General features: G+C 44.6%; 1 protein-coding gene across 1 annotated transcript in view; it reads right to left on the bottom strand.

The window, feature by feature from the left end:
* Positions 1–22,568, bottom strand: part of CHD5 (chromodomain helicase DNA binding protein 5) — a 1,029,381-nt gene that overhangs the window by 220,923 nt on the left and 785,890 nt on the right. Inside the window, exons 31-32 of the mRNA XM_086921723.1 lie at positions 12,234–12,393; positions 8,314–8,393 (exon numbers count right to left, since the gene is read on the bottom strand). Coding sequence (XP_086777849.1) covers positions 8,314–8,393; positions 12,234–12,393 — 240 coding nt within the window. The remainder of the gene's footprint in view (positions 1–8,313; positions 8,394–12,233; positions 12,394–22,568) is intronic.

Here is a 22,568-nt window from a genome sequence, read left to right as displayed (position 1 = left end):
TATCTTGGCTGTCCTTGAAGCATGTCTGCTAAGAAAATCAGTGGGATTAAAGCACCAGCGGGATTTGAGTGACTCCCACTCTTGAGCTCCTCAGGCGCCTCTCTCTGCAGCCTCAGAGCTAGAGCTGTGATGGAGTCTTCGAAGATGTGCCCACCTTGCAGCCCACTAGGCTCCTACCCCAAATTCATAGTTATTTAAATGCTAATATAATGTATTACTTGGAATATGGAACTATTACAATTTTGAATAGTATTGTTCTTTTTATTGGAAACATGCATCCAGAACTGGTTTTGGGGTTTCACCCCTCATCAGCCATGATAGCTTGAATCCAGTGGCACAGTGAGCCCGGGAACCATGTCTGGGCATACCCAGCGCACTTAGGGCGAGAAGGCAAAAGACACACAAATGATGGACGGACTGCAGATCAAATCAAAACATTCACTCCTAGTGGGTCCCGTGCTCTCCATGCCACTGGAGTCAAGCAATGGATTTAGGCCCGTATCTCTGTACGGGGGTGAATGTATGACACTGCTTTGAATTCTGTCCATCAATTGTTCTTTTGTGTGAAGTGAAATGTTGAAAGCATCCATAAGGCAATCTATTTTGTTTGAGAGAAAATGAACTGAGAAAGTGAACGTTTGTTTTCTGTACACAATAAACAAATGCCTTGAGACAAATGGAGTTTTCTCCTTGGACTTGAGGGCCATTCTTCATTTCCGTTGTCCATGTCTGCCATGCTTTAACATGGTCGTCACTAACAGAAAGTCAGTGATAATTGCGGCACTCTTAACAGGGCGAGAGACCATCACTGTAACATAACTTTTTCTGGGTAGATGGGCTACCGGGTTAGAGGTTTGTACTGGCAATGCCAGCAGAGGTGGGGCTTCTTCAAAGAGATGGAGAACCTCAAATTTGGTGGGGCAGGAGTAGTGCCAGTGTGCCTGCTCCTCCAAAACTCTTAATAAGCCCCTTAGTGTTGAAGTGCTAAAACAGGGAATGGCACGCGGTGCAGCATCTTCATTGCATTTCATTGAATTTATTTGCACTTGGTCACCACAAGCCTTTTGCCAATGGTAACTAGGTACAGAATATTGATGATCTGATATGGACTCATCACATCTCTCAAATTTTGTGGTAGAGGTGGACAAGACTATAAGCAAATTATTGCCAAAATAACCCCATACTACAGTGCTCCAGGGAGTGCCAAAGTGTCTGTTTACAAATGTGGTAAAAACCAACAGTAGTTTGTAGTATCTGAGTAGTGCACTGAGTATGTAGAAGTCCATACTTCCGACTTTCCTTGAGGAATTGCAGTTACATTAAATTATCCTAAATTCGTCCTGCAAATGCCACATACCACGTGTAAGTCTAACCAATGTATCTGTCAACGTTTAAATTGAGAGGAGGTCCTTTTGGAGGTTCTAAATTATTTTTCCTATCAATATAATGGTAATATCATTATGAAAGAAAGCTACCCTGCACGAAGCCTTTGCAGCCAGATATTTAGAAATATGTGAATTTGTTTGAATGAAACACCAGTGCAGCAAACGGTGCAATGATTTCAGAATTAGTAATGATTCTTTCTGAAAGGCGAGCAGAGAGCTGGTCCTTTTATCCTATTCTCTTTTCATCCATAATTCCATCAATGGATCTTCAAGCACCATCCAAAACCAAGCAACCTCCATCACCCAACCACAAATGCCAAAACACACACACACAGTCGCGCACTTGTCAATCAGTGCAGTCACCCTTCACTCCATTTGTTCTTTTTTTTCTATCAAAAATATTCATTGCAAACATTCAAATTTGCCATTCACTCATTCATCAGTCCATTCATGCATCCATCCAGAAGGAAACCCATCCATCCATCCATCCATCCATCCATCCACCCACCCACCCACCCACCCATCCACCCATCCATCCATCCATCCATCCATCCACCCACCCATCCACCCACCCACCCACCAATCCATCCATCCATCCATCCATCCATCCATCCATCCATCCATCCATCCATCAATCCATCCATCCATCCATCCAGTGAATGGGCATAAATGATCCCATTGAGAACAAACTTTAAAGTTTTAAGAGGCAGTGAGACATAATGCCCCTTATATACAGAACCTGTTTTGTAGGCGCTCGAGCTACAGAACACAACGCAAACACAGCTTAAATTGACTAACCATTTTACATTTCAACAGACGCAGCATTGAATTGCATCAAACGAACACATGTGCAACCTTTAGTAAATAAGAGCGAAGCACATTGCAATACTGCATGACTATAACCACACACTTAATTACAGTAAAAGCAACAGATGAAACTGGCATTTGAACAAAAAAATTCAGGGCGAGATTTACTAAGGACTTGCGTTGTACTTGTGTGACCCAAGTCATCAGAAGGCAACGCGAGCCCTTAAATGGGATTTACAAAGCCACTCAAGGGGTGAATTGTGCCACCTTGCGCGATTTTTTAAAGAAATGTAAGGCAACACAGCAGCTTGCGCTGCATTACGTTTCATAACGGTAGACGTTCCATGGGTGTAGCATAGGCGTTCTCATGCAGCCCCCCATGGAATCTGACGCAATCTCTGATTTACTAAAGACGGTGAACCTGGGATTGCACAAAAATGGTGCACCTACCACAGAGAGGCATAACTAGAAGAAATGTCTTTATTTCTCCTTGTTAGCTCCTCTATCTATGTGTGCTGCATTCTTCAGCACACATAGAAAGAGGAATACACCTCTAAGGTGGGTTGTTGTGTAGGAAGGCAAACATTCCTGCACAAAACAATCTTGCCTGCAACCCGGGGACCCTTGTGCAATGACGCAAAGGTGCCTGCATTGGCGTTAGGGATAAAGCTGAACTGCACCACAGGGGCGGCTCTAGGCTCATGGTGGCCCTGGGCAGGGAGCGTAGGTAGGGGACCCTGGAAGAGGGGGTCCGGACGGGGTGTCAGGGTGCTTGGAACTGGAACAGAGCCGGAGGCCGCCAAATCCCTGCCTGGGGCTGCCACGCAAATATGTATCCATCCTCAGCGGATTATTATATTAAGGATATATATTGGCGTGGTGGCCCTGTGCAGGTGCACAGCTTGCACATGCCTAAGGCCGCCCCTGTGCACCATATCATTGTACATATAGCATAGTTCCGCTCTCTCCATTTCACGCAGTGCAGCGACTTCCCTTGCTGCATTCTGTTGTGTCAAATCTTAGTAAATATGCCCTTCTGTTTAATTTCTCCTGAAGAAAGTGCTGGTCGTGCAGCTGGAAATGCTGAATGAGGACTTTAGCTGGCTACATCCCTAGGAAGCATTTATCAGAGAAGTGCATTCCCTTAAAAGCTTGTGAAATATGACAGAATGCCTATGTGGGGACTAAAAGCAGCAAAGTGTATTGTAAATGGATGTGACTATTTCCAGCTTGGCGGAAATGGCTGATCTGACATTACAAGGGCGTTGTCCTTGCGGAGCGTCCTTTAATTATTTATACAAATGGCTCCAACCATGGTCTTAAAAGAATTCTTGCTTGCAGGCAATATAGTGATGATTATATATTCAATACAGAACAAATGTAAAGAAATTAACCAAAAGGTGCTGTGCATACCATGGTCTAGGGTAACTGGGTTTGAACAGGTCCTAGAAGGTGAATGCATGTTCTGGAGACAAAAGGGGTTTATACACCAAAGGGTCAGGTCAACACAAGTCCCTGTGACTACACTAGCAGCGCAATGACAAGAACAAAGAACACAATTTAGTGAGCAGTCACCGAAGTTGCTGCGCTGAGTTGTGTGAAGGAGAGAGAGAGCAGGAGATCATCGGATATACTAAGATGTAGCGCTGCTGCTAGCTTCCCAAGCGCTGGGATGCAGTTAGGCGATCCACAACCTTGCACGATAGTGCAAGAGTGTCAGCCTGATATATAGGATAGGTTTTCCTCTGGAATGGTACCGATAGCAGTACAAAATGCTAGCGACGCATCCTAAGTTTGAAAAGTTTGGAGACTTTAAAACACTGCTCCAACTTTACATCTGCCTTGAGGAGGCATATTATTTTGGTGCAAATCCATCAATTTTCAGACATAGAGATTTGTGTCAAAACCCATGGGGGGTTCCATTGGAGTGCTACCTTGCATTACTTTTGGACTACATTCAAGCACAACCTGTACAGTACAGCTCACATGCAAAAAGAGAATCCCCCCAAAACACTCCTTTGTAGTGGTCAGGCTTGCTCGCTGCACTCGCTTTGTACCATACAAAATTGGACTGGGCTGCTTTGGATTCCCAGTTCGTCCCGGTCTGCCAAATTCTCTCTAAATGGGAACACAAGCAACGCAAGGTTGGTTTCAGGCTAGCTAGCCTTCATCACTGAGGTATAGCTTTGTTCCTATAGCGCCTTGAAGACAGAACCACATCTGCGTATACCCATCAGACTTAATGTGGTGCACTGAAGGAAAAAAAACATGGTGGGTGAAAAGCTTGAATTAATCTCAGCTATTGGCAATTACTCAGAGGCACAGGCATGTTTGTCATTTTTGTGACCACCGTTCCACTTCAGACAGGACCAAGCCATATACAAATCAGTGCTGCATTTTAAAACATCTTAAGGGGTTGAAGGCACCTGCTGCAGAGTTCTCTGTGTGGTAAGTAATTTTCAGGTGATAATACAAATGTTAAGGTAACCGTAGTGATTAATGTACTTGCTGGCGACTTCCGAGTTTTCTCTAGTGGCAATTTGTACTCATAGGCAGAGAGGGTTAATGTGCCTGCTGCAAAGTACAACTTTTTTTGATTTCTAATAATTTCAAGGCATATTATCAAGAACGGCGGTAAAAATTATTGCTGGTTTAGCGGCAGAAAACTGCTGCTAAAGCGGCGATAATGGACTTGATATTACTGCCCTTGAGAATTCCAATAGAGTCCATGTTCTGGTGTGAACATGGGCTTCTACGGGAATTCTCCAGGGCATATTATCAAGCCCATTATCGCCTCTTTAGCGGCCGTTTTTTGCCGCTAAACCGGCGATAATTTTAACACCGTCCTTGATAATATGCCCCTTCTATTGGCATATTAGTGTATATAACACAAAAAGGAGAAGTAAAAAGAAGAAAAATACAGGTAGTTATTATACATTTTAAACTCACTTAGTATGAGTGAAAATAGGTATAACCATTAACATATATATTGTCAAATAAAACGTGTGTAGACATATTAATAGTATATTCGTCTGTTGAATCATTGGTGGAAGGGATGTCACGAAGGTTTAACAAATACATAAGTACAGCTTCTAGTATTTATTGTCTACTGAATACTGATTTCATGTTGACATAAACCTGTTATACCTGAAATAGAAAACTTCCAAGGTGAGTGATAAAACCCTGCACAACTTTTAACATGCAGATCAGGCTTGTATATTATGCCCTGTAGGTTACTGCTCTTGTCGTAGAGATCCTTTTGTTACTTGCATAAATTACTGTCCCTCTAAGATAAATAGAGATCTATGAACCAACCTCAAAGAGCTGAAAGCAAACTTTAAGGCATAGGTTTAGAAGCTAACTAGTTTTCCCTCAAAATTCGCTCTTCTATGTCTGGCTAGTAACACATTCTTACTAGTGCCCGCAACCCCGACCACTGTGTTACATGTTAAATTGTGACTGTGTTTCTCAAGGCCAAGCACTCTTGACATTCAATATCTTCCAGTAAGGCAGGTATGTGACTCCTACACCATGTAGTCCTCATGTCCTAAAAACTGATTTACACATTTTTGTATCACACACTGAGAACACTCCCTCGAGGCCTATCTTTCTATTATCCTGAGGACTAAATCAATACTGGGCTCAATAATTTATTAAATCACTTCAGTGACACTGACATTCGTAATTTGATTATCATTATTTATTTCATTTCTCTATATATTTTATAAAATTTCTTTTTTTCTACTTTAAAAGTTTTTTTAGATACTCATTACAATAAAAAGTGAATCCTGTTGTCAATACAAATGCAAAAAAACACATATAATGTATTACTCAACATTATATGTGTTTTTTGTATTTGATGAAATAATAATGATAATCAAATTACAAATGTCAGTGTCACTGAAGTGATTTAATGAATTATTGAGCCCAGTATTGATTTAGGCCTCAGGATAATAGAAAGATCGGACTCGAGGGAGTGTTCTCAGTGTATGTTGTTTTCTTCCCCTTCTCTCCCTGGCCTTAAATAAAGTTTTTTAGAGGGGTTCCCCATTTATGCAGTCACATTCTTGTATCATTCATAGTCTCCCTGTAAGTCGTGTGTACAGTGGCGGCTGGTGGCTCTTGACAATGGTGAGGCGTAAAAGCCATCGTCAACTGTCACTGAGTGAGCAAAGCGAGCAATACCAACTGACCCAAGGGAGTTTAACGCTAAAAGAAACAATCTCTAAATTCAGGAGACAGGCAAATGCATACAGATGGGATGTCACATGTTTTCAAGGGAGCAACAGAAGTGACATCATGATCTGAGCCCTGCCTGCAGTCCATGGGGCTGTCTTGGAGGACATAAATAATAACCCCCGCATTAGTCCCAACTGAGATGTATTTGGTGAGCTGTTTGTCGTGGCACCAAGCACATAGTTTCACGTCCGAGCAGGGACTTAAATGCCGCAGTGGTCAGCAAGCAGCGCCAGAGGACAACACAAAACAACAGCAATGAAGCGAGCTGTGTGTGTAACTGATGACACCAGCACGCGCTCTTGCTCCCTCACACCGATAAGCAGTTGTCACAAGATTTTTCTCCACCCTTCTAAAATCAGCCTCCCCTCGCTTGTGAGCTAACTTTCCCCGCAGATAGCCCACACCACCTTCTTTCCCCTGTCGCTGCCGTTTAAACGCTGTATAGTCTCCCACAGATCAAATGTAAAGTGAAATTTGTATATATATCTAATATGCGATATATATCACATTTGATCACACAGCCCGCGCAGCTTTCCGTCAAATCTCTCTTTATTGACACCTCCCTTCTAGCTTTCCTCTTGGAGCAAACACAGCTCAAGCTCGGAGCCCTCAGACTTTGCCAGTAATCATTTACAGATTACTTCCAGCCTCCACGCTTCCCTCTTTTGATGTTTCTTTTACCTCTGAGGTTTCTTGCATGTGATTCTTGGAGGGTTTCCAATTATTGTTTGTGTTTACGGACGGAGACCTTCAAAACCGAAAGCAAATATGCAGAAAACGCCACAGCCTCATCCCGATTATAGTCAGTGTGAAAAAGAGTGCCCATAGTGACGGTGCGCCATTCATCAAGCTTTATAATCGAGTGTCTCGCACTCCCTCCCCAGCTCGCGCATGAACAATGTATGAAAATAAGTGAGATTTCCCAGGAAATAATACCCGGCGCTTTGAATGTGCACTTTAGAGAGGGACGAGCAAAATGCTCATGTTAACGAACGTTAAGTCAAACTTAACTTACCTTAGGCTCCGCTTCCCGCCTTCAAGTCCTGACTCCCGCGGCGCTGTCCTGTTTGAAATTCCCATGGTGTTCGACTCGTCGTGACGCAGCAGGAAGGCTGCAGGCAGCCTCCCTCCCCTCCCCTCCACCACAGCACAGCGCTGTGATAGGTTCGGCCGGCTGCCCTACCTACGTCATTTCTCTCTGTATGCTGCAGCGTACAGAGAGCAGGGAGAGTGGGAGGGGTTACGCGAGGGCAAGGGGGAGCGGCTTGCCCACTGTTCCTTAATACAGCTAATACTGTCTGTTTGGACTGCCTCTCAGGCTGCCCAAACAGACCGTATTAACAACAGTGGGAAAGCCACCCCCCCTGCCCTCGAGTAACCCCTCCCACTCTCTCCCAAACAGGAACTTCTGCTTTCTCGCCGTGCGAGAAGGCAGAAACAAATCGTAGTTCTCTACTATTTGTTTCTGCCTTCTCGCACGGCGAGAAAGCAGTGGGGCGGCGCCCAAACACCCCCATGGAGGAACCGCCACTGCGTGTGTATGATGTAAAGCGCTCAGACCCCCTACATTGTAATGAGTAGTGCTGTATAATATTTAAAAATAGGAGAGACTCTGCTGGTGGGGGGTAGTGAGGGAATCCGTGAAGAGGGGGGTCATTGTGGGGGTGCCAACAAAGATTGCCGCACCAGGCACCACCAGAGCTAAAGCCAGACCTGGACAGGCAACTTCCTTGTGGTTGGCCACACTGAGCTTGTTTTGTGTCGGTCGAGGAAGCTTCTAAATTTGTTCAATACAAAAGCCAACATTTTTGTCTAGCTCAATGATAGGACATAAAACTGCTCTCCTGACAACTTCCACACTGCGATTCAAAGGTTCACACACCTGTATATCTGGCGGTTTTATGACTGCGTTTTCCATCTGCTCCTTGTCTTCAGTGATCGGCGATTGTGTCTCGTTCTTGTCTGAAAAAAATACATAACGGGTTCTTTCATTACTGCACTTTTCACATGAATATCTGTCACACTATTGATTCACAGTTACGGTCACAGATTTCAGACACGGCTCTGGTGGCATTAATAAAAACATCCGAGTTCAAGCCATAATAAAATTGTAACTGTTTAATGATGGACGTCACAAATGCCCACATGCATCAAGCATTTTTGGAATCGCAAAAGGTGCGATTCCTTAAAATCGGCCGTTTGCGATTCCAAAAATGCTTTTTGGGATGCATCATTGCTTTTGCATGAAAATCGCTAATTTTGCGATTTTCAAAAATGCGATTGCATTTAAGGAATCGCAATTTTGCAATTCCTTAAATGCAATGCATCATTCTTTGAAAAAATTGCGATCTTGAAGATTGCAAGTGCAATTTACCACGAGGTTGAACCTCGTGGTAAATTGCGAAAAATGTTTAAAATGGTCAAATTTACATTTTAAACAATGTCATGTTACAGACACACATGTCCTTAGGACATGTGTGTGTGAAACATCCATTTAAAAAAACATTTCAGGGGTGCAAGGGGGGGTCCTTTGGACCCCCCCCTGCACCCATGAAATGCATCAACAGTTTTGCGAATTCCAATTTGCGAATTCGCAATTCCCAATGATTCCTATGGGCCTTTTGGCCCATAGGAATCAATGGGAATTGCGAAATCGCACATTTGAATTCGCATAATATTTGCGATTCGGTAAAAATTGCGATTTTTACCGAATCGCAAATATTATCCACTTTCAATGATGCATCCCGTATTGCGATTCCATATTTGCGATTCGCTAAAAATCGCAAATATGGAATCGCAAAACGGGAGTTTGATGCATGTGGGCAAAAGTCCTTTGTCCACCCTGTGAAAAGTGCACAAATGTTGGCGTATTTATGGTATACACCGACCATTCCATCTGACATAAAATGTTTTCAATTATCAACAAGTCATATATATCCCTACACCACACCTAATATTTAAATATTGTAAACAGGGAAAATCAACAAGAATCACATATTCACCTCCTATTGGCTATTTCTGCAAACTCCATGAAGTATTCCTATCCAGTGTAATCCAACAAGCCAGTCATTAATAGTGACAAGTTGTCCATTAATGGTTGCACGTCACCAACACCCAGTCCACCTTCATGGACTCTGCATTTAGCAAAGGATACCCTTGGTTGTTTGTCTACCACCAGGAAATTCTGAACACTTCATTGAAGAAACTGGCTGGGATTTCACAGTCTGGCTTCCGAGCCAAACACAGCACAGAAACCGCCCTCATTGCAGCAACAGACGACATTCGAACCCTACTGGACAACGGAGAAACAGCTGCCCTCATCCTACTTGACCTCTCTGCAGCCTTCGACACAGTCTGTCATAGCACCCTCATACAACGACTCAGCAACGTCGGAATACAAGGAAAAGCATTGGACTGGATCATCTCGTTCCTCGCCGGAAGAACCCAAAGAGTCCGCCTCCCCGCTTTTAGATCAGAGGCCACCGAAGTCATCTGCGGCGTACCACAAGGATCATCACTTAGCCCCACCCTCTTCAACATATACATGAGTCCCCATGCATCCATCGCGTGCCAACACAACCTCAACATCATCTCCTACGCAGACGACACCCAGCTGATCCTCTCCCTCACCAAAGACCCAAACACCGCCAAAACCAACTTACACGAAGGAATGAAAGAAGTAGCCGAGTGGATGAAGAACAGCCGTTTAAAACTAAACTCGGACAAAACGGAAGTCCTCATCTTAGGGTCATCCCCCTCTGCCTGGGACGACTCATGGTGGCCACCAGCCCTGGGAACCGCACCCATACCTACGGATCACGCACGTAATCTGGGCTTAATCCTGGACTCCTCTCTCTCGATGACCAGACAAGCCAACGCCGTCTCATCATCTTGCTTCAACATCCTACGCATGCTCAAAAAAATCTTCCGTTGGATCCCCGCCGAAACAAGAAAGACGGTCACTCACGCACTGGTCACCAGCCGACTGGATTACGGAAACACCCTTTACGCCGGAACCACAGCTAAACTACAGAAAAAACTCCAACGCATCCAAAACGCCTCAGCCAGACTCATATTGGACATCCCTCGGCAAGCTCACATTTCCGGCCACCTGAAAGACCTCCATTGGCTCCCCGTCAACAAGAGAATAACATTCCGTCTCCTCACCCACGCACACAAAGCCCTCTACGACCTAGGACCAGAATGCCTCAACACACGAATGTCCTTCTACACCCCCTACCGCCAACTACGATCGTCAAATCAAGCCCTCGCCGCAATTCCGCGCATACATAGATCCACCATGGGGGGAAGATCCTTCTCCTACTTAGCGGCCAAAACCTGGAATTCTCTCCCCACCTACCTCCGCCTTACACAGAACCACCTCTCCTTCAGAAAGCAACTAAAAACTTGGATATTCAATAAGTAAAGCACCCCTCCTCCCTCAAGCGCCTTGAGACCCTCTGGGTGAGTAGTGCGCTATACAAATTCTGAACTTGAACTTGAACTTGAAATGGGTAGATCCGGAGTGTCTTACGCCATCCCGGACAATGCAGACATTTTAAATAATGTGGTTCCACCTAGGATCGTGAGGGAGCGTGTGCGCACAGGTCATTGTGCAGCCTATGCAGCATGGAGAATATGCTAAGGGCCCAATAATGTTGGGGATACTTCAAGTGGTGCATACCCAAATAATGAAAGTTGTCTGCATTGCCACTCTGCTACCCAGGGCCCTCCCCATAGCTGGAGACTTACCTATTTGTTCCATCTACCAACCAGGCCATCTGAGAGATCTCAGATTTTCATTAACGCCAGCCCATTTAGGGTCAAATGGGATGAGGGACATTTCATCTGCGTACAGAAATATGTGATTCTCTATATCCCCATCCCAATGAAAACCCTGCAAACAAACATCTCCTCTAATCCATTTGGCTAGTGGCATAAATGCCAGCACAGATAAAAGGAGAGAAAAGAGGCATCCCTGTCGCGTACCACTTACTATTGGAAAGAAGTCTGACAGCATGCTGTTTACTTACAACTAGGCCCTTGGGACTGTGTACAATACTTTAATATATGAAAGGAAGAGGGTCCAATGTCCATGTTGTGTGGAACCTAACATAAGATATTCCACATCAGCAAGTGAAACACCCTCCCAATGTCTACAGGATCAATGCACTAAGGCCAGAGAACTGCGGGGAGCAGGCTAGAGTCAGCTGCACATAATGGGGGGCAGTGTCGCGTATGACGTCCTGGCACAAAGCTGGTTTCATCCTGGTAAATCGGGGAAGTTATGACTCCTGTCAATCAACTGGCCATGACCTGAGTTAGTAGTTGTCTCTGTGTGGACGAGGGTGATCAGTGGGTAGGGGAGCAATGCCCAGAGGATCTGCCTGGTTTCAGTATCCCTGTGACCATGGCGATGTGGAGGTCATCTGGCCAGTTCAGGAATCTTTGTTAAATAGAGCTTTCTAGGGAGGGGTCACCAGTGATACAAATTATTTCAGAAATCCCAGTGGGAAGGCACTTGGGACCAGCGTTTTCCCAGAATTCATCGCTGGGATTGCCTCCGAAATCAACTCAGGTGTGAGAGGGAGCCCAAGTTTTGCACTGTGTTATCTTCTGACTGACATTCAGCTGTATTCCTTCTGTGGGCAGCTGTCCTGAATGCATCCCAGAATGAGGCTGTGACTGAGACTGAACTTTAAGAAAGCATCTTTCTATAATATTGTACATTTGGCATTATGTGCCTGCACACAGCTGTTGAGAATTCAATGGACTCCATCAGAAATAAAAGATGTTCTGTACCAGGCAATGCAGCTGTTCCAGTGTGGGCTGGTGCAGGGCTGGCAGGGACAGGAGTATTGGGGTCAGACGAGGCGATCTCGCTGGACTTTTTGCTCTCTGGTTCCTCAGGGATGAGATCCGGGGTGCTGTATTTACCATTGACATGATCAAACTCGTGCACCTGATCGGGGGAAAAGAAAATGCATGAAATCAAAGCAATTAGTCAGCAAATAGTTTGTAAAATGGTTAACTTGTGGAATGAGAGCTTTAGCAGAAATTCAGACATGCTGCGAATAGTGTACCACATCTTCAAGGAATCATACACGTTCGACGTTACAATATGTTTTCAGGGGTGCAGCTATTATCAAAAGCACATGAGGCGCTATGGCACTGGGGCCCAAGGGTGTGAGGGGCCTATTTCATCCCAAACATAGCTGATTTCACTACCACAGACGAGCACTGGGCCCACTTTACCTTTTTTTCATTATTGCTCATGTCAGCTTTGCTACGTAACTGTACATTTGTGTTCATTAGAGAGTTTTTATGAGCAATGTATGCCACCCGAGGACGCTATAGAAGTGGGAGGAGTTGCTGGTCATTTTACAATCACACAGAGAAGAACATTGCCCCCCTGCCAACAGCGTAAAAAATAAACAAAAATAAAACAATAATAACCCTGCGTTTATTATCATTTATTTTTGTTTAGAGGTGTCTTTGGGGCGGGGCCAGTGGATAACAACACCCATTGGAAGTGGTATGTGCTGTTATTTATGCTATGATGCTTTGGCCGGCCATCTCAGAACGGCCAAGCGTCAAGCGTCATGCGCATTAATGCTCTCTCCAACCCATGTGTGTTGCTGGATTGGATACAGCCAAGCACAGGCTCCCATTCTCCCTGGGAGTGCAAATCATCGACGCTCAGGCCAATCCTGAAGCGGCTCTCATGCGTGAGAGCAGCTTCAGGATTGGTGGCAGGGGAGTCTGGGAGTCTCTGCCTGCAGTAAAGCCACGAGAGGAGCAGAAGACGGCGATGCTGCAGGCAGCAGATAAATTCTTTTTTTTTAACTCTATTATTTCGTTGTTCGTCGACTCCCTTAAATCAGCAAGACCACTAGCTGACAACCACTTCAAACAAGTTGTATGTGCTGAAAATGGGGTGTGAAATGGATAAAAGTGAGCAATATCACAACACCACTGGGGCCTAAGACAATGAAAGAAATACCCGAATGACTCTGAGTCACTGACGATCGATTGGGCCCCATTCCGGACGATTGTTTTTCCTCTGCTGCCTTTCCAGGCACAGACCTGCCTTATGGAAATGGGTCATAGTTCTACTCTGATAAAGACAATCGAGCCCAAACTACTAAGCGTGGTCCTCTCCAGATGGCAATGCAAGCAACCACAGACTGATTCCAATATATTTAGGTGCCAGAGTGGTATAGCTTGAGTCCTATGGCACAATGAGCACTGAATCCACTTCCGGGCATGCCTGTCGTACTTAGGGCATTAACTGCAAAAACAACAAGGTGATGGAAGAAATCCCTGAATTATTCTCAGTCACTATCGATCGCTTGGGGCAGCATTACAGATTGACAATTTTCGTCCACTGCGTCATTCTAGAAAGAGACCACCTTATGCAAATCAGTCTCAGTCTTGCTCCAAACGAAATGTCCAGGCCAATTTGCCTGGTCAGGGCAGCAGCAAATAGGAATATAAGCAACCCTAGGCCATTTTCAACCTTTATAGGTTTCGCCAGTGAAGTATAGCTTGAGTCCTACAGTGAAGTATAGCTTGCTCCTGTCACATCAACAGCTTTGCCAGAACTGCCAAGCCGTTGAGGTGACATGGTGGCCAAAAAATACAACAGACTGGGCTATGGTCACCCCAAGTAATTGCCTTGGCTGAGATTAATTCAACCATTCCAACCATCACCTTTTTTATATTTTTCATTGTGACACCCATTGTGCAGGGAGTATGCCCAGATATGAGTCCTCTGCTCACTTTGCCACTGAAACCAAGCTGCATCTCACTCAAGAGGTCTGAAAAAGACTGAAGCCAGTCTTGGGTTTGCTTGTGTTCCAGATCAGAGAGGGCCGGCTTGGCAGTTTGGGCTGGACTGGTCTTACTGAAGCAGGACCATGAGTGATTTGAACATGGCTTGGTTTCATCGGAGTTGGCATGATGGGAAAAAAACACAATGGACTGGGTTGTGGCCTTGAATATTTACCAGTGGCTGAGATTAATTCAAGCATTCCATACATCCCGTTTTTGTAATTTCCAGAGAAAACTATGATAGGCACAGGTTTCCAGGCCTACAGTCAGGTGACCTTTCCTATGGCTCCTATTTCTTTTGTGTGGAGTTCTCCACAGTATAGAGGTTCATACAGGGTTAATGGAACCCCCAGTGCAAGCACACACTTTTTTTCTTCCTATGTAAAGCCCAAGCCCATCCTCTAATCCCCCATGAAATATACGGGTGATCAGTTCCCCTTTCACCCTGGTAGGAGGCTAAATCTATGCCTATTTTAAGGGTGGAAAGGGGTCAGATCGCAGTTTGGGAATGCCCATACATGTAGATGTTTGTGGGCGTTCCCAAACCTCATGCTACAACATCTTTACGCCACCCGTAGTGGGATTTATGTCTGAGAATTTCTCCACAATTGTGGCAGTGATTTTAGTACCTGTCAAACCATTAACCCCTGCAAAAAAGCTTATGTTTACAACCATATTTACCTTTATGAATCAGGCAGGAGATATCAGAAACATATACGCATTGTATAAAGGAATTGGAGCTCCTGAAACTATGAGACATATATAATTATTGAATAAGGGGGGAGAGGATGTAGCCTTACGGCTAGAGCGGTCAACCTTGAAGCTGGGGAACAGGGTTCGAGTCTTGCAACAAACGCTCAACATCCTGTGATTCTGGGCAAATCATTTAATCTCCCTATGCCTAAAAAACATAATGAATGTGTCCTTCTGTAACGAAACTGGTGCTCATGTAAAGCGATCTGATACCCGTTGTCTCGAGTCTAGTTTGCGCTATATAAAACTCTAAAAAAATAAAAAAATAAGGATGGAAATTATAATTAGACATGTACATGCTACTATACTAAAATGACGTTTAGCCGAAGTAATTCTTAATGCGAATAAAGCAGATTATGAAGGTCATGCTTGACATTCATTGATGTTGCAGAGACCTTCATAACGTTGTTATTGTATCATAGGTAAGCAGCCTACCCAAGGCCGGACTCACAAACCAGCCCCGACAATTTGGTCCAACAGTCCCGGGGGTGGGGGGGGGGTTGCTGACGGGAACACTGCTGCTGCATACGCTTTTGTTACAAGGGGCTGATTTTGCAGCAAAAAACTGCCCCCCAGTTTAAAAAACAGCCCCCACCGGTACTTAACCGGCCCCCAAACTTCTGGCTCACCATGGAAAGGCCCGGTGCCCACTACGGCCCTCAGCCTACCTGTTTTATTCACCAATTTACTCGTCAAATCCTGTGTCTACGGGTATATTTGGGCAGTCTATGCCAAGTTTGACCAAAAAATGAGTTGAGTATTTAGAGAATAATGGCAGGTAGAGGGGAATCTTTATAGCAAAATCCCAAAAGAATGTGTTGACAGAAATTTGTACAAGCATAACCACTTTTATTCCAAAACAGTTTTCTGTTACATTTGCACCTAGTAAATACATAGATGAAGGAATGAGCTATGGTTAAACCATACTTTTTTCTCTGAATCCAGGTTTTGGATATGCAACATTGGCTTCTAATTGGCTGTCAGAAATTCCACTATAACACATAATTCTTTCTTTCAAAAGGCTGGGCATTAATGTAAGTGGCAGGATTTTTTTCTGCTGATATGTGCAGCATATCAGCCGATGACACAAAAGAGGCATAATTGTATGATAAACATGACTGCACTAATCCTTTAGTGTGTGCATGCGAACGGCATAGGAACTAGGACACTAATAATTGAGATTGTGATAATTGCTAACAGAGTGTTCAACATCCCTAAATTATTTTATAAAGGTGTTGAAATTAGAAGAAAATGAACATAAATAACAGAAATGCAGCCATGATAAATTCTTCCATTCTGCTGTTTATATGCAGTAAGGTGCAGGCAGGGCCTAGCACAGTGCTGATGTGGAAGGAAGCATGCTTTCATGCAATTGCCTGTCTTTCGGGATTGACTCGAACTGAGGCATTGTTCACACAATAATGAGCAAGCATGGAGCTGAACACACCACTCCCCCTCCCCTCGCCATAGAGAATCATTGGGGAGAAAGTTATAAAGATATCCAAGAATTAGGAAGGGGCAGACACGAAAACTGGTGGCTTGGAGAGAATGCCGGATATCTGAGACTTAACTTTAAATCTGAGAGCTTTCAGGAGATATGTGGGGTAATACATGGCTTGGCATGAAATTATGAGAGGAGGCGTTACTAATTATTCAGCTGATACCACAGCTGGGAGGCTGACATTGATATAGGTGTAAAGTTATGCAGTGTTTAGCCTGATTGCTACTGATAGTAAGGGTGAGCAATATACATTTTCTGTTTTCCTAAAATTATTGTATTTTATATTACAGCTGCTGAAATGATTAAAGTATTTCTCATCATTTTTAGGCACAGAAAGAAATTGTGTGATGATAATACATAATAAGAAATCATAACTGTTTGTGTCTGCTGTTTCAGGGATTAGGGTTAGGGTACATGCTAACCCTAATCCCTGTATAGCGCTCTGCTTATTAGCATTTCATTATTGGTAGCGTTTATTCACTGCTGCATTCACGTTTTCCCCCAGGCGCTCTTGCCGTGCTGACCCCTCCGCCTCCATTTTGTGTGTTGTTGTCCTCGTGTGCCCGCCCCGCCTCCCAGCTGAGACGCCCTCCCACAAACTACAAACAGCGCTCCCATACCTGGTAGCGCTGTGACTCGCTCTCCGCTTCTGTGCTGAGTGGTCGCTCCCCTCTGGCCCTGGTATCGTTGTGCAGCGCTTTGAAAACTGCTTGTGATAACTGCTGTGCGCTTTATTTGCCGATCTGTCCTTTCACTCATTAGCATTTTTAATCTGCCAGCGCTACTCTATTGCTGTCTATGGTATCGTTTGTAGCGCATTTTTCACGGAAACTGACCTCATTTTATTGACTGCTGTCTGCTTGTGTATAGCGCTCTGCTTATTAGCATTTCATTATTGGTAGCGTTTATTCACTGCTGCATTCACGTTTTCCCCCAGGCGCTCTTGCCGTGCTGACCCCTCCGCCTCCATTTTGTGTGTTGTTGTCCTCGTGTGCCCGCCCCGCCTCCCAGCTGAGACGCCCTCGCCCCTCCCCCTCCACTATCCATATATGACAGCTCCTCCCGCGCGCAGCGTTCACGCGCAGCGTCCGCGCCCAACCCGCGCCGAAGGTGCACCAAAGGTAAGCCCGTCTACGCCCGTCCGCGCCTGGACCGCGCCCAGCGCCAGACCCCCTGGCCCCCGTCCCTCCCAGCCCCCCCGCATTTCCTACGATGTCGCCACCCTCCTAGCCCTTAACCCCGGTCGCGCCCCCAACTGCGTCCAAGCCGCCCCTGGACACACCCATGGTCCTTTCTCTTGCTACTCCTGCAAATTCATCGGCACCGACAACATCTCCGCTACGACCACAACACAGATTCCCGACCCCAACCACCTACAGTGCATCCTTCTCAACACTCGATCGGTCCACAGGCACGCCATAGACCTATGGAATCTACTAGACACCATCTCTCCAGACGTCGCCTTCCTAACAGAAACTTGGATGAACGCTTCCTCCGCCCCAGACATCACCATTGCCATCCCTGAAGACTATAAGATCACACGCAAGGACCGCACCGACCACACAGGAGGAGGAATCGCAATCGTCCATAAGAAATCAATCCGCATCTCAACCAGCTCTGACGCCAACCTCGCTAACTCCGAACACCTTCACTTCCAGATCCACATCGACCCCAAGACCACACTCAGAGGCACCCTCCTCTACAGACCACCAGGACCCCGCGCAAAATTCAGTGAAGACATCACAGACTTCATCACTCCACACGCGCTCCCCTCCAAAGACTACATCCTTCTGGGAGACCTCAATTTTCACCTTGAAAAGATCAACGACCGCAACACCGCCACCCTCTTAGACAACCTCGCCAACCTCGGACTTAAACAACTAGTCACCTCCCCCACCCACATCGCAGGTCACACACTCGACCCCATCTTCACCTCCAGCAATCATATCTCCTTCAGCCACACTACGGATCTCCTCTGGACTGACCACAGCTGCGTTCACTTCACCTACAACAAACCAAAACCCACCAACCACCTCCAACCAACTCTGCAAAGAAACTGGAACAAAATCACCACGGACCAGATCTCCGCATCGCTCCTTCTAAACACCCCAGCCCACTCTTCTAACGCAAACGAAGCCGCCGCCAACCTCACCCTATGGTTATCCAACACCGCCGACACCTTAGCACCACTGAAAAAACGTCAAAGCAAACCTAGCAGCAAAAAGGCCTCATGGTTCAACGATGATCTTAAGAAGTCCAAGAAACTCTGCCGCTCCCTTGAAAAGGCCTGGAAAAAAGACCCAAACACCAGCACCAGGGACGCCTTCAAAAACGCCACCCGCACTCACCACCAACTAATCCAAAAGGCCAAGAAAACAGCATTCAAGGATCGACTTGACAACAGCGCCCACAACAGCAAGGAACTTTTCAACATCGTCAAGGAATTTTCCAATCCCTCGGCCAACTGCAATGACATCACCCCCTCTCAAGCCCTCTGCGACTCCCTAGCCTCATTCTTCCACAACAAGACTGCAGACATCCACAACAGCTTCGACAACCAACCCGGAAACCAACCCACCCTACCATCTGCTGAACATTCTCCCCCCTTGAACACCCTCAACGACTGGAACCCAATATCCACTGAGGACACAATCCGCCTGATGAATTCCATCCACTCTGGATCACCCACAGACCCATGTCCTCACCACATCTTCAACAAAGCAAACTCCGTCATAGCACCGCACCTCTGAGACGTCATCAACTGCTCCTTCAACTCCGCCACCTTTCCGGAAGACTGGAAACACGCTGAACTCACCGCCCTTCTGAAAAAACCCACAGCGGACCCCACCGAACTCAAAAATTACCGCCCCATCTCACTCCTTCCATTCCCGGCCAAAGTCATCGAGAAAGCTGTCAAAACCAGCTCGCCGCCTTCCTCGAAACTAACAAATCCCTCGACTCCTCACAATCTGGCTTCCGAGCAAAACACAGCACTGAGACCGCCCTCATCGCAGCAACAGACGACATTCGAACTCTACTGGACAATGGAGACACAGTCGCCCTCATCCTCCTCGACCTCTCTGCAGCATTCGACACAGTCTGCCACAGCACCCTTTTACAACGCCTCAATAACATCGGAATCCAAGGAAAAGCACTTGAATGGATCACCTCGTTCCTCACCGGAAGAACCCAGAGAGTCCGCCTCCCACCATTCAAGTCCGAGGCCACTGAAGTCATCTGTGGCGTACCACAAGGATCCTCACTCAGCCCCACCCTCTTCAACGTATACATGAGCCCCCTCGCGGCCATCGCCCGCCAACACAACCTCAACATCATCTCTTACGCTGATGACACTCAACTAATCCTTTCTCTCACCAATGACCCGAGCACCGCCAAAACTAACCTACACGAAGGAATGAAAGAAGTTGCCGAATGGATGAAACAAAGCCGTCTGAAACTAAACTCAGACAAAACTGAAGTCCTCATCTTAGGTACATCCCCCTCTGCATGGGACGACTCCTGGTGGCCGGAAGCCCTCGGAAAAGCAACCATCCCGACAGACCACGCACGGAACCTAGGCGTCATCCTGGATTCTTCACTCTCAATGAACAGACAAGTCAGCGCCGTATCCTCTTCCTGCTTCAACATTCTTCGCATGCTCAGAAAAACATTTCGCTGGATCCCCACCGAAACAAGGAAAACAGTCACCCATGCTCTGGTCACTAGCCGACTGGACTACGGAAACACCCTCTACGCAGGCACTACCGCTAAACTCCAGAAAAAACTCCAACGAATCCAAAACGCCTCAGCCAGGATCATATTAGACATCCCACGCAATGAACACATCTCTGGTCACCTTAAAGACCTCCACTGGCTGCCCGTCAATAAGAGGATCACTTTCCGACTGCTAACCCACGCACACAAATCACTCTACGACATCGGACCAGAATGCCTCAACTCACGACTGTCCTTCTACACCCCCTCCCGCCAACTACGTTCTTCCAACCAAGCCCTCGCCACTGTACCCCGCATCAACAAGACCACCATGGGAGGCAGATCCTTCTCATACCTGGCTGCTAAAACATGGAACTCACTCCCCGCTTACCTTCGCCTTACCCAGAACCACCTAGCATTCAGAAAACAACTTAAAACGTGGATATTTGACAAGTAATATTCCCCCCCTTTCTAAGCGCTTTGAAACCGGTATAGAGACAAAATATCGACTCCAAAATATCGACTGGACATAATATCGAGTTTTAAATATAGACTGGACAAAATATTGACTGGACATAATATCGACTACAAAAATATCGTTTTTCAGGTAAGTGAAGTAATATCGACTGTATAAAATATAGATAGCAAAAATATCGATTTTATAATAATATATAATATTTTATAGTGTATTTTTATGTAATAATATGTGTGAATAGTGTGTATTAATGTTATAAAATATTTTATTACATGAATTTTGTTTTGATAATAATTGCGTAATGTAATTCTGTAGCGGGTTGTGGGTTTATAGGGGAATAGGGTGGGAAGTAATTTAATAATAATTAATTAATTAATATATGTTTGTTAATATTTTTAATTAATAATTAGTTGATAATTAATTAATATTAATTAGTTAATTAATTAATATAATTTTGAATATATTTTGTATTAGTAAATAATTGTTAATTAATTAATTGTAATTAGTTAATTACATTAATTAGAGCACATTTTTTATATATATAATTTTGTGTTATTTTTAAGTAATTAATTTTGAAAAAATAATATTAATTATTAAAATAATTACACCTAATGTTCTAATATATTTACTTTATTGTTATTGTTAATTAATAATTAATTAGTAATTAAATAATATTGATAAATTTTGGGTAAAGGAGCATTTTTAGGGTTCAGGGTCAGTTTTCAGTTCATGGGTAAAGGGGTTTTTTTAGGGTTCAGGGTCAGTTTTCAGTTCATGGGTAAAGGGGTATTTTTAAGGTTCAGGGTCAGTTTTCAGTTCATGGGTAAAGGGGTATTTTTAGGGTTCAGGGTCAGTTTTCAGGTCATGGGTAAAGGGGTTATTTTAGGGTTCAGGGTCAGTTTTCAGTTCATGGGTAAATGGGTATTTTTAGGGTTCAGGGTCAGTTTTCAGTTCATGGGTAAAGGGGTATTTTTAGGGTTCAGGGTCAGTTTTCAGGTCATGGGTAAAGGGGTTATTTTAGGGTTCAGGGTCAGTTTTCAGTTCATGGGTAAAGGGGTATTTTTAGGGTTCAGGGTCAGTTTTCAGGTCATGGGTAAAGGGGTATTTTTAGGGTTTAGGGTCAGTTTTCAGGTCATGGGTAAAGGGGTATTTTTAGGGTTCAGGGTCAGTTTTCAGGTCATGGGTAAAGGGGTATTTTTAGGGTTCAGGGTCAGTTTTGGGTTTTTGGGTAAAGGGGTATTTTTAGGGTTCAGGGTCAGTTTTGGGTTTTTGGGTAAAGGGGTATTTTTAGGGTTCAGGGTCAGTTTTGGGTTTTTGGGTAAAGGGGTATTTTTAGGGTTCAGGGTCAACAAATAAGATTTTAAAAAATTATTTTTATTATTTTCATTTATTATTTTATTATTATAATTTAATTTAAGTCGTTTTAAGTATATTTTAGTAATTACAATTTAATATTAATTTAATTTAACACTGTTTTTAATAAAGTCGATATTTTTTACATCTATATTTTTGTTAACGATATTTTGTACTCGATATTTTTGTACTTACCTGTTTGTAGATACAAACTCGATATTTTGACTGTCGATATTTTGTCCACGATATTTTGGCAAGTCGATATTTTGTCAGTCGATATTATTTCAGTGATCCCTTGAAACCCTCTGGGTATGTAGTGCGCTATATAAATTCTCTGACTTGACTTGACTTGACTACATGCAACCACAATTAACCTCTGACAGGGATGTCTAACTCATAACACTTTTTAGTTCTCGACCTCTGCCAATGCGCTTGCGCATTGCAGATGTCGAGACTTATAGAGTTGGATCCACGAAAGCTAAACCAGGCGGATGGTGCTGAGTGCATG

This window comes from Lissotriton vulgaris, chromosome 5 (assembly GCF_964263255.1).
Source record: "Lissotriton vulgaris chromosome 5, aLisVul1.2, whole genome shotgun sequence".
NCBI lineage: Eukaryota > Metazoa > Chordata > Amphibia > Caudata > Salamandridae > Lissotriton > Lissotriton vulgaris.
This window is presented reverse-complemented; position numbering and strand designations above follow the sequence as displayed.